We start from the raw sequence: 13,238 nt of genomic DNA, 5'->3' as shown, positions 1-13,238 counted from the left end.
AGGACGCGGCCTTGTTAGAAAAGGGGGAGCCTGCAGCTCAGGGGCTGGTGTCAGTCTCGTCACTGTGCTAAATCAGGCCTGCTGAGTCGGTTGACCGAGCTGCCAAAAGAGGGGAGGAAAGGAGCTTCCTGAGCCTTCTGAATTTGATTCTCTTCAATTGCTGAGTGCTGGGAAAGCCTGGAGATGTAGGCAGAGAACACCTGTCAGTAATCTTTAAAAGAGTCACCAAAAAAGGTCCTAGAAGACAGAGCACAGGCAGATATTCTTCTGTTCAGAAGAGAGAATTGAGGTGGAGTGTGGAGGAAGACTGTGTGTTAACATTCATTTTAGACTGGTGAACTTGATACAGGTTGGTCTTCTGTAAATTTCTACAGTTGGTGCTTGATCATATGGTTATGAGCAGTTACAAAGGGAAGGGTGATTCCTGACAGCACCCAGCACAAGTCATACACTTCCACCTTTAGAAAATGCCACTCAGTGCTTTTGTGATTTTTATAAGAGGTTTGATGAAGTGTAGGTAATGTCTTTGACGGCAAGACAGGAATCTGAGTATCCAAAAAGTGTACGTTTATGGTTGATATCAATGAGCAAATCGAATGAGAGGATGCTCTTTCGTTGGTATTATTGTGAGGAATATTCTTGCACTGATTAAGCTAATGATTTCTGGTAACCTGTTCAAACTGTATTGTGCACACCATTAGTTATGTGCCAGAAGGGGTTTTATTTGATTGCAAGAGTGACTTACTCCTAGCGGTCTCTGAATTTTAGGTTCCAAAGAACCTGAGATGAATGATTATATAGTCAGAATTTTGGATGATTACTCATATAGCCTGATCAGTAATTTACAATTTAAAACAAGTGACACAAAACTTTGTGGTGTGTTACTTGCATTCTCAGCATTGCCATACCCTGCACTTCTTGAGCACAAAGCACAATATGGTCCCAAAAACGGGAAGGAGAAAAGAGAAACTCACTGTGTGTGTTATTTTTAGCCTTACTACAATACTGATTGGTAACCATGACATGGTTATAGCATCCTCTTAACTGAGTGCTTACTGTGCACTAGGCACTAAGCTTAGCACTTTGATTGCATTATTAATCTCTGTAAAAACACTATGAGGTGAATGCCATTATCGCTGTTTTACAGTTGAGGAAAGTGATACTCAGAGACATTTTATGGTTTTCAAGATCTCGTCGCCAGTAAGTGACAGACTGGAATTCCAGAGCCCTTGACGACAAAGCCAGAACTATTTCAGGTCGTGTGGCTCCCCGTTTCCCTGTTATTTCTGCTGAATCCACGTCCTTCTAGTTCTCCTTCCTTAATCGTTCTGCTTCATTTACTGCATTCTTTTGTCCTTCCTCACTGCTGAGTCTTTAGTTCCCGCTGTTGTCTCTCTCAGTAGTCTCCCAGCTACTGGGCCTTTGGCCTCCAGTCTCATTCCTGCTTTCAGTCCCTCCTCTACCCTAACATTTGCTAAGTATCCACTGTGCCGGGCACCGAGTTACATGCTTTGCATTTATTATTTCATTGATTCTCTGTTAGGACCCCTTACTCATCCAGAAAAGAGACCTCTGGTGAGATATCAAGTAAATTTGTAAAACTGAGAGTGTTTTCAGTTAAAAAAAAAAGTCAAAATGAGTGCCTGCGTTATTCCAGGTGAAAAGGCAGGAACGACCCCTTAAAATTGTTGGGTCTGTCTCTGGTGAACTAACTGCAGTCCAGGCACCCAACTCACTGAAGGCCAGAGTGGAGCACAGGAGTTCTCCGTGTCGTTACGCCAACAGGGATAGGTGCACACACTGTGAGCACGCACTGTCTCGTCTCATCTCTCACCCTGCATTGCCCACCGTCCCCATGTCCTACTTCTGTTTCCCAGAACACTTCACTCCAGTAGGGTGAATAGGACCCCAGTTTGTCTCAGTGGGTACACTGAGCCCCGATCTCCTTTTGGAAGTGGTCAGTTAGGCTAGCCATTATTGAAGAAGGGCCCTCTCCAGGACCAGATGCGGGCTGTCATGCAGCTGCCCAGGCTTCTGTTGGGTGGTCTCCGGGCTTTGAGGACCATTAAGTACCTGACTGACCTGCATGAGAATATCTTAGTAATATATAATAGAAATTTGAACACCAAAAAACAAATATTCACCCAGCATCTTGGCCTTCAGTGAGCTGGGTGCCTGGGTTGGGAGTTAGTGCACCAGAATGATCCAGTGCGTAGATCAAAACAGTTTCCAAAAGGATTTTCTTGCCTTTTAACTGTGAATGGCTTGGGTTTTCTTCACCCTCATTTTAATCTTTTTTTTTTTCTTTTAAAAAAAAATTACTGCACTTCCAATTTAACCTTTTTAACCTGATTTTTGAACCAGGAGTCTTCTTTCCTGCATGGTTGAGGGAACCCAACAGGGAATCGGTGAAATAACATATGTAAGGCAAGTAACACAGTGCTTGGCACTTAGTGGATTGTATTAGTTTCCAGTTGCTGTGTAACAAGTTACCATGAACTTCGTAGCTTAGACAACATAGATTTTAAATTTTATAGCTCTGGAGGTCAGAAGTACTACTCAAGGTATCAGCCAGGCTGTGTTCTTTCTGGAGGGTTTAGGGGAGAAGATGTTTCTTTGCCTTCTCCAGCTTCTAGAGGCTGCCTACATTTCTTGGCTGTGGTCCCTTCCTCTGTCTTCAAGGCCAGCAGCATGGCATCTGCAAATCTCTCTGTTTCTCTGAATTCTACCTCCCTGACACCAACTCTCCTGCCTTTCTTTTTTTATACATTTTTCAAAAACATTGAGATAAAATTCACATATGTAAAAATCACTATGAAGTATACAATTCAGTGGTTTTTAGTGTACTCACAATTAGTGCAGCCGTCACCACTATCTAGTATCAAAACTGCCTCCTGCTTGTGAAGACTTTTGTGATTACATTGGAACTACCCAATAATCCAAGATAATCCCCCCACCTCAGGGTTAACTTAATCACATCTGGAAAATCCCTTTTGTCGTGTAAGGTGACATTCATAGGTTCTGGGCACTAGGATGCAGACTTTATTGTGGGGCTATTATTCAGGCTACCACAATGGGTACTTAGCGAATGATAGTTTCTCTTTCCCCTTACATTCTCAATTCAGATACATTAAGGTCCTGAGACACAAACTTCAAGAGTCTCCGTCATCATCAAAATCCTCTGAGCGCTGATCAGGTTATACTGATCTCAGAAAATCTGATAAAAATAGCTCCAGTGATGGCTCCTGTTTATGGAGCACCTGGTGTGCACCTCCTCAGTTACCGGGGGCTTCAGATGCGTTGTCGTTTAGCTTTTCATGAGTTGAATTGCTCTTTCTGCCAATATCCACCCACATAATACTGTAAATACGAAGTTGAGCCTTACACGTTCAGGAGATGTCGTATAATGTAGCAGGCAGTAACTTCTGGCTAGGCGTCCATGGATTATAGGTTTTCTGTGAATTGAAAGGTAAAATTGCTAGTGTTTCTTAAGAAGTTAAACAGATACCATGTGACCCAGCATCTCCACACCAAGGTGTTTACTGAAAAGCAGTGAAAGCATGTCTAAAACTTGTGCTTACCTGTTCATAGCAGCATGATTCACAATAGACCCAAACTGGGAACGGCCCAAATGCCCATCAGTTGTTGAGTGGGTAAACAAATGGTGGTGTCCCTACAATGGAATACTACTCTGCAGTTAAAAAGGAACAAACCACTATGTGGATGATCCCTCAAAAGCAGTGAACTAGGTGAAAGAAACCAGTCACAAAAAGCTAAATAATGCCTGCGGGACTGTACTTGACACTGCTGAACTGTACAGTTAAAAAAGGTTAAATGGTAAGTTTCATGTTATGTATATTTTATGAAAAATTTTTAAAAGAAATGTAGTGTATGATTTCGTTAATATGAAATTCTAGAAAAGGCAAAACTGTAGTGACAAAGTATATCTCGTGGCTGTCAGAGCCCAGAGTTGAGGGAGGGATTCACTATAAGAGAGCATGAGGAAACGTTTTAGATAATGGAAATGCTCTATATTTTGATTCTAGTAGCAGTTACGCAGCTGTATACATGTGTCAGAATTTTCTGAATTATACACATAAAGTTGGTGAGTTTTATTGTTTGTAAATTAGAGTTCAATAAAGCTGATACAGAAAAAAGAGGAAAGAAAAAATGGCTAGGAATTTGAAGGAGTTAAAAAAATTGTCTTAGTACACTGTTATAAGATTTTTCTCTGCTTTTTTATAAAGCTGTGTGCCGGAGCATAAGTAGTAAGACGGGGGGGCTATATTGTCTTTCTCTCCCTCAGTGGGATACGGGAAAACGTTCATAGTTACTGCAAACAATAGATAGTGCATTTAGGGACCACAAACTTACTTAAAAGTTGCCTTAGTGAGAATATTACCAGCAGTCAGTATTCCCAGGGGTAGATGAAAGAAGACTGTGCTATTTCTTACAGTGGTCCTTTTTAGATTGACCTTTGCGTATTTGCCACTTATTTGTGATTCAGTAGTGATAATTCCATTGCACTTTGATGTCAACTTATTTTTGGCTTAAAAATTTTTAAATACCGTAAGTTTGATCAAAGTACCACAACTGTGTCTTTTCTCACTGATTCCCACCCCCACCACCCATTCTAGTCAGATTCTATAGTTTTTTTCTTAGACTTTATTCTCATTAATCTCTCCATGGTATATATTATTATTCCCTCATTCTCAAAAGCTTCCTTCTCCCATGGTTTCTGGTAATAGTATACTCTGGTGATTTTCTTCCTGCCAGGGAAATGATTTCATTATCTGTTTGGCTGTTTTTTTTTGTTTTTTTTTTAATATTTAAAAACATTACCTGTGTCTTCCTTTTTCTTTGATATTTGAGTGTAAAATGATATGCCACATGGCTACATAAAATAGATCACTTGCAAAGGGTTTAGTGGATGCATTTGCCCTGTGGACAAAGGAGTCTGTTTGCAAAAGAAATTTTGCTCAAATTTTTTAAAATAAAATGATGTTTCAGAAATCGAAAAATAATTTCGCTCAAAATTTTTTAAATAAAGTGATGTTTCAGAAATTGAAAAATAATTTCTAATGAGAAAATTTGATTAAGTAGATACCCAATAAACTATTATGATACATTTTTTTGTTCTGCCTAAAGCAAATATGTGGCTGGTGTATCTTTGTCCTTAGGTCCCCTGTGAGAACACAGCTCACTGCCCCAGTTTTTCTAGGCTTGCCCCTTGGGATATCTTCCCCTTTCCTATGATTAGGCTTTTCTGGTACATCTCAAATCTCTTGTCCCAAGTTCTCTATTAAGCCTTGTCTCTCACTTCCAGCTACCTCCAGGGTATTTTCATCATCCTTTTTTGACTTAACATTGCCCAAACTGAACAAACTCCCTTTTCTTCCATGTCCTCTCCCACTCTGGGGTTCTCCTTGACTTTGAGATGCTGCCATTCATTCTCCCTCAGGTTTAAAACTTGAATCTCTTCTGTTCTTTTTGTCCTCCACATCTTCTATTCAGTTATTGTTCAGATCTTTTTTATTTCCTGTAGGCTGTCTTCCATCCCTTCAGTCTTTTTGATACCTCTTTAGTGTGTGTCCCTATTGTCAGAGGTCATATGGCACCTTTAAGACATTCTTGAGTAAAAGCTGCTGGTCAGTATGACAGAGTGTCACAATTTGGGGAGCCACTCTGTCACCAGATCCAGGTCTCTGAACCCTGTGAAGTGAGGGAATCATTAGGTTCCAAAGTTTGACTTTGCTCTCACAGTATACCTCTTGGGATGCTTTGAAAAAGCTTGGTGTGTCTGTTTGTGTGTACAGTGTCCCTTTGCTGCCCTAGTCTCTGCTTTTTCAATTACAGACAGCTTTTCCTTCTCATGAGTATACGAGCATGCCTCTGTGCAACCCACAGATTCCTGGTTTTTGTAATTTTGTGATACCTTGGGATAACTTAAGGTTTGCTGCCTTTGTGCTCCTTCTGAGCAGTTCCTTACTCTCCTCCTTATACAGTACCACCTTCATCTTCCAAATGAAAAGCATAAATGAAGCACCTGCGATTGCATATTTTCATGTGCTTCATTCCTATTAATCAACCGATATATGTGTCTGTTTTTACCCTCTTGTATTTTCCTCTCTGATTTTTCTTCTGCGTTAATAAAGTGGTTTTTGTTTTTTGTAAATTGTCTCCTAATGACACACGTTCTTTGATAGTGTTTAACTTACTTTGTAGGTTTGGTTCCATGGTTTAAGAAATGTGGGAACATTTTGTTAACAAGAGAAGAAAGACTGATAAAGTACCAGTTGTATTATTATCCCTCACTTGCTCTTCCCAGAGGGGAGAGCTGGCCACAGTCTGAATGTCTTAGAATTGAACTGCGTCATCAGAAATACGATACTTACACTTTTCTTTCTGTTTATTTTGGTGGTGAATGATCTGCTTCAGAAGTGAAGACTTGATGAGTTATTTTGGTGAATAGGGTACTTTAAGGTGTCTTATTTCAGTTATATTTCGATCAGAGAGAGATTTAAAGAACAGCTTCATAAATCTATTTCAAAATTTCAGTACAGGATTTTTGTGTGTGTTTCCTTGAAGTAAAACGACAACAGCATTCTCAGGCCACTGGAAAAGTGGAAGCTGTTAATCAGATTTGGAATAAAGTAGCCAGGAGCCTAGGAATACTGATTTTTCTGAATCATAATACGATGCTGTGTTTATTTACTTCCCTTTTATCTTTGGATGTTCTAGAGGGGTATTTGATGCTTCCCTCAAAATGGCTGGCTTTTATGGCTTGTACACCTGGCTGACTCATACTATATTTGGCATCAATATTGTCTTCATACCATCAGGTAACAACTGTATCATAAATTCCACTTCCTCTTTTGAAGGGACATTAACCCGTTTTACACAAACTGGGACATGTTATCTTGCTCAAGTGTAAAATACTAAATTTTGAGATTTAACCTAGTGCAGACTGAGAGCAGAAATAGGAATGTATTATGTTTATGTACTGCTGTGTCCCCAGTAGCTAGGACAGCAACAGCACTTAGGAGGCACTGCGTAAGTATTTGTTAATTGAGCACATTCTTCTGGAGGAGGGTGAGTGTGAAGTAAGAGCCTTCACCCAGCAGGGGTTCATTTTTGTTTTTGTTTTTTTAAAATACATCTCATTTTTGTTAGAAGCAAGGTAAAGAACATGCTCTTATCTGAGAGTTAGAAACTAATTTCTGGCTTGGCATTGCACTCGGTACAGATTTTTGATCAGTGTTCTCTAGTTATAGGACTCTGCAGTCGTCCCTTGGTATCTCTGGGGGAGTGGTTCCAGGACCCCCCGGGATACCAAAATCCGTGGAAGCTCAAGTCCTTTGGCCCTCTTTATCCACAGGTTCCATATCCCAGGATACGGAGAGCCAACTGTACACGTATCAGAATAACAACTGTAAGACACTAAAATTGTGTTGCTTAAGAACAGGTTCATAAAGTAGACACACATCTCAGAAAGATTTTCGTTATCTAGTTTTAAGATCTTGGACCTCATTCAACTAGCAAATTCAGTTAAATGGCATTTCATTCCCCTAAAATTTGAGTTTGTATTTGTTTGTCTTGTTTCAGTGGAAATTTTTAAGTAGTGGGAGCTAGTGCTTAGATTCTGCTGTTACTGCTTTGGTGATGACGTTAAGCTGCTTTTCTTCTTCTAATCTTTTACTAGCTTTAGCAGCGATCCTTGGAGCAGTGCCATTTCTGGGCACGTATTGGGCAGCGGTACCTGCAGTTCTGGACCTGTGGCTTACCCAAGGCTTAGGATGCAAAGCCATCTTACTGTTGGTTTTTCATCTCTTGCCAACATACTTTGTAGATACTGCCATCTATTCTGATATATCAGGGTAAGTATTCCACAAAACTTCTGAAGTAGGTGGTGAATCATCCAGGAATTTCTGCGCCCTTTTTAAAGAAGTTTTTTTTTTTTGGAGGGGGGGTTGGTATGGGAGAAAGGACAGGTGGTAGGCTTTTTTCAGTGAAATAATCTTTTGTAATCCCACTGATATAATCAAAGATTAATTAATACCATTTGCAAGATATGCTATTTAGTTACTATATAAGTATTATTTATAATATATGAGACCATGGGTTAAAACAAATGTGTGATTAATCCTCTGGTTTAGTGACATTTAACCTAGGAAAAAAGTATTACTGTGTACTTTCAAATAAAAAATATTTTAAGTATAGTAACAAGTTAGTAGTTATTCTCAAGAACGTTGCTTTTGGAGAAAAGCATTATTAGGTTGTAGATCCGAGGATTTCCATGTAAAATCTCACCAAGTTAATGTCTGACAAGCAGTGCTTTCTTCCTTAAGATGTTATAGTGTGGTTCTTTAATGAATACAGGTGAATTTAAGGCAGAAGTCAAATTTGGCCATATAATAAGTGTCTGTCTATTTTTGTACGTTTTGATAGCCCTTTTAGAAAATCCATTAAGTAAATCAAGCTGATTATCCTTTAGTCATGTATCTAGATTTTCACATTGCTTATTAGACTCCAGAATGTGATCAGGTGTTGGTTTCATTCAGCTACTCAAATTCAGAATATGACCTACTGAAACTGTTACTAGTTAATCTGTTACGTTTTCTTTAAGTAGAGCTCATCCTCACAATCAAGGTAGTCGGGGTCTACATTTATAGGAGGAGGACCCTTCAGCTCATTTGAAATTAAGAAGAGACAAATTATATGCCTCCTTGTTTTCTTTTTAGTAAGTGAAAGTGGAGAACAAATGATAACAGAACTACTCTGAAGCCCCAGAGTTCAGAGTAAAAAGAAACGAGCAACTCCACAAGGTCGCCCTAGGGGAGCTTCTGTGCCTAAAATGTAAAGATACAAGGATAACAATCAGGGTGTGCTTCACTAATGTTTAACGGTTGAAATTTAAATAGTCACGGTAGTTACAGGATCTATAGTTAAGTGCTTTCCCTTCTTTACACTCTGCTGTAAATTTTATATCAAGGTTTTCAGGTAGAATTTAAGACATACATGGTTTTATCTTAATAAAATAACACCTTATTTAACCAGCATCACTAGGAAATGAAAAATTTTACATAAATTTACTTTTTTATTTTTTAATAAATTAAGCTTTTATTTAAAAACTCCCACACTTTTTTTTTTAAGCTGTAAGCATTTTGATGGAAAATTTCTTAAATGTGTTGTTTAGGGAAAATGCATATTTACGTCGCGTACGTGGAATACTGCCCCAAATCCTTTTTTTTTTTGGAGTGAGGAAGACAAATACATTACAAATATAATGTATTGGTTTCCTGAAGACTGGTTCACCTTAAATACTACTTACTGAAATTGTAATATAATGCAGGACATTCTTCCAAGGTATTTAATTACTTGCCCTTCACTAAATTTTTCTAATCATCTGTGTTTAAAAACTAGAAACAAATAAAATATGCCTTATTTCTAAGTCCCTCTTCTGTCAGTGGTCAGATGTTAACCATTTTCAGTGTTCTGTACTGCTACACTCTACAGGCATACCTCATTTTTATTGCCTTTCGCCTTATTGTGCTTCGCAGATACTGCATTTTGTTTTTGTTTTTTAACAAATTGAAGGTTTGTGGCAACCCTGTGTTGAGCAAGTCTATCAGTGCTGTTTTTCCAACAGCATTTGCTTATGTTGTATGTCTGTGTCTCACCCTGCTAATTCTCACAATAGTTCAAACTTTCTAATTATTATATTTGTTACGGTGATCAGTGATCCTTGATGTTGCCGTTATAATTGTTTTGGGGTGCTATGAACTACACCCATGTAAGATGGCATACTTAATTGATAAGTGTTACGTGTGTTGTGACTGCTCCACCGACCAGCCATTCTCTTGTCTCTCTCCCTCTCTGTGGAGCTCAACAACAATATTGAAATTATTTAGGCCAGTTAATAACCCTGCAATGGCCTCTGAGTGTTTAAGTGGAAGGAAGAGTCACACATCTCTCACCTTAAATCAGAAGCTGGAAATGATTAAGCTTAGTGAGGAAGGCAGAAAGTTGAGGTAGGCTGAAAGGCTCTTGAGCCAAAGAGTTAGCCAGGTTGTGAATGCAAAGGAAAAGTTCTTGAAGGAAGTGAAAACTGCTATTCCAGTGAACACACAAATGATGAGAAAGCAAAGCAGCCTTTTTTGCTGATGTGAAGAAAGTTTTGGTGATCTGGATGGAAGATCAAACCAGCCATAACATTCCCTTAAGCTGAAGCCTAGTCCACTGCAAGGCCCTAACGCTCTTCAATCCTGTGAAGACTGAGACAGGTGAGGAAGCTGCAGGAGAAAAGTTCACAGCTGCCAGAGGTTGCTTCATAAAGTTTAAGGTGAGAAGCCATCTCCAGAACATAAAAGTACACAGTGAAGTGCTGTGCTGATGTAGAAGCTGCAGCAAGTTGTCCAGAAGATGTAGCTAGGATAATTAATAAAAGTGGGGACACTAAACAGATTTTTCAATATAGATCAAACAGCCTTCTATTGGGAAAAGATGCCATCTAGGACTTTCAATGCCTGGCTTCAAAGTTTGAAAGTGCAGGCTGACTCTGTTGCTAGGGGCTAATGCAGCTGGTAACTTTAAGTTGAAGCCAGTGCTCATTTACCATTCCAAAAATCCTAGGGCTCTTGAGAATTGTGCTAAATCTACTCTGCTCTAAAACTGGAACAACAAAACCTGGATGACAGCATGTATGTTTACAACATGGTTTACTGAATATTTTAAGCCCATTCTTAAGACCCACTGCTCAGAAAAAAAAGATTCCTCTCAAAATACTACTGCTCACTGACAGTGTACCTGGTCAGCCAAGAGATACACAGTGAGATTAATGTTCTTTTCATGCCTGTAACACAACATCCATTCTGCAGCTCATGGATCAAGGAGTAATTTCGACTTTGAAGTCTTATTATGTAAGAAATACATTTTGTAAGCTATGCCTACTATAGATAGTGGTGCCTCTGATGGATCCAGGCAAAGTCAGTTGAAAACCTTCTGGAAAGAATTCACCATTCTAGATGCCATCAAGAGCACTCAGTGATTTGTGGTAAGAGGTCAGAGTATCAACATTAACAGGAGTTTGGAAGAAGTTGATTCCAGCCCTCCTGGATGACTTTGATTGTTTCAAGACTTCCGTGGAAGAAGTAACTGTAGATGTGGTGGAAACACCAAGAGAACTGGAATTAGAAGTAGAACCTGAACTTAAAGACTTAAATGTAAGACAAGACTCTATAAACCTCCTGGAAGAAAACATAGACAAAACATTCTTTGACGTAAATCTTAGCAATGTTCTCCTAGGACAATCTACCTAGGCGATAGAAATAAAAGCAAAAATAAACAAGTGGGACCTAATTAAACTTACAAGTTTTTGCACAGCAAAGGAAACTATAAACAAAACAAAAAGACAGCCTACAGAGTGGGAGAAAATATTTGCAAATGACGTGACTGACAGGGACTTAATTTCCAGAATATACAAACAGCACATACAACTCAATAACAAAAAAACAATGCAATCAAAAAATGGGCAGAATACCTAAACAAACGTTTCTCCAGTGAAGACATACAGATGGCCAATAGGCACATGAAAAGAATGCTGAATATCGCTAGCTATTAGAGAAATAGAAATGCAAATCAAAACTACAGTGAGGTACCACCAGTCAGAATGGCCATCATTAAGAGAAATCCACAAACAGTAAATGCTGGAAGAGGGTGTGGAGAAAAGGGAAACCCTCCTACATTATTGGTGGGAATGTAGTTTGGTGCAACCATTATGGAAAAAGTACAGCGATTCCTTAAAAAACTAAAAGTACTAAAAGCAGACTTAACCTGTGATCCAGCAATCCCATTCCTGGGCATATATCTGGAGGAGACTAATTCAAAAAGATATGTGCACCCCAGTGTTCACAGCAGTGCTGTTTACCATAGCCAAGACATAGAAGCAGCCTAAATGTCCATCAACAGATGACTGGATAAAGAAGTTGTGGTATATTTATACAATGGAATACTACTCAGCCATAAAAAGGACAAAATAATGCCATTTGTAGCAACCTAGATAGACCTTGAGATCATCATTCTAAGTGAAGTAAGCCAAAAAGAGAAAGAAAAATATCATATCACTTATATGTGGAATCTACAAAAAAAAAAAAAAAAAAGACAAATGAACCTAGTTACAAAACAGAAACATACAGACGTAGAAAACAAACTTGTGGTTACCAAAGGAGAAAGGTGGGGGTGGCTGGATAAATTGAGAGCTGGGGATTTGTAGGTACTAACTACTGTATGTAAGATAGATAAACAAGGTCCTACTGTACAGCACAGGGAACTACATTTCAATACCTTGTAATAGCCTGTAATGAAAAAGAATATGAAAAGAAATATATATGTATAACTGAATCACTATGCTGTACACCAGAAATTAATACATTATAAACTGACTATACTTCAATTAAAAAATTTTTTTAAAAAGTGGAGGCTGAAGATGTAGCTGAATTGCTGCAATCTCATGATAAAACTGTAACAGATGAGGAGCTGTTTCTAATGGGTGAGCAAAGGAAGTGGTTTCTTCTATGGAACCTATTTCCTATTTCACAGTGAAGATGCTGGGAAAATTGTTGAAATGACAATAAAGGATTTATAATACTACAGAAATTTCATTGATAAAGCAGAGGTATGGTTTGAAAGGATTGACTCCCATATTGAAAGAAGTTCTCCAGTGGGTAAAATGCTCTCAAACAGCGTTGCAGGCTACAGAAAAATCATCTGTGAAAGGAAGAATCCACTGATGGAGCAAAACTTCATTGTTGTCTTATTTTTAAGAAATATCCATAGCCACCCCAGCCTTCAGTAGCCATCCTCCTGATCAGTCAGCAGACATCAGCATCGAGGCAAGAAAAAAAGATTTCACTTGCTGAAGGCTCACATGATGGTTAGCATTTTTTCGCAATATTTAAAATTAAGGTATGTACATTGTTTTTTAGACATAATGCTATTGCACACATAGCATATTAGACTACAGTATAGGGTAAACATAATTTTTTATATGTACTGGGAAACCAAAAATTTCATGTGACTGACTTTGTTTCAATATTTGGCTTTATTATGGTGGTCTGGAACCAAACCTGCAATATCTTCGAGGTACGCCTGTGTCTTATTTCATTCCAGTTATGTATGTGATACTGTGCCAAGCTGGAGGGCGATTGTGACTCTCCTGTGAAATACAAAAAAGTCGTGGG

General features: G+C 38.7%; 1 protein-coding gene across 3 annotated transcripts in view; it reads left to right on the top strand.

Moving 5' to 3' along the window:
- Positions 1-13,238, top strand: part of TMEM245 (transmembrane protein 245) — a 79,903-nt gene that overhangs the window by 56,276 nt on the left and 10,389 nt on the right. For 2 of the 3 annotated variants that reach the window (XM_074361956.1, XM_074361955.1), the window contains 2 exons: positions 6,742-6,842; positions 7,703-7,877. In XM_074361956.1, the coding sequence (XP_074218057.1) occupies positions 6,742-6,842; positions 7,703-7,877 (276 nt within the window). The remainder of the gene's footprint in view (positions 1-6,741; positions 6,843-7,702; positions 7,878-13,238) is intronic. The other variant, XM_074361957.1, reaches the window with a different exon arrangement.

This window comes from Camelus bactrianus, chromosome 4, assembly GCF_048773025.1.
Source record: "Camelus bactrianus isolate YW-2024 breed Bactrian camel chromosome 4, ASM4877302v1, whole genome shotgun sequence".
Taxonomy (NCBI): Eukaryota; Metazoa; Chordata; class Mammalia; order Artiodactyla; family Camelidae; genus Camelus; species Camelus bactrianus.
This window is presented reverse-complemented; position numbering and strand designations above follow the sequence as displayed.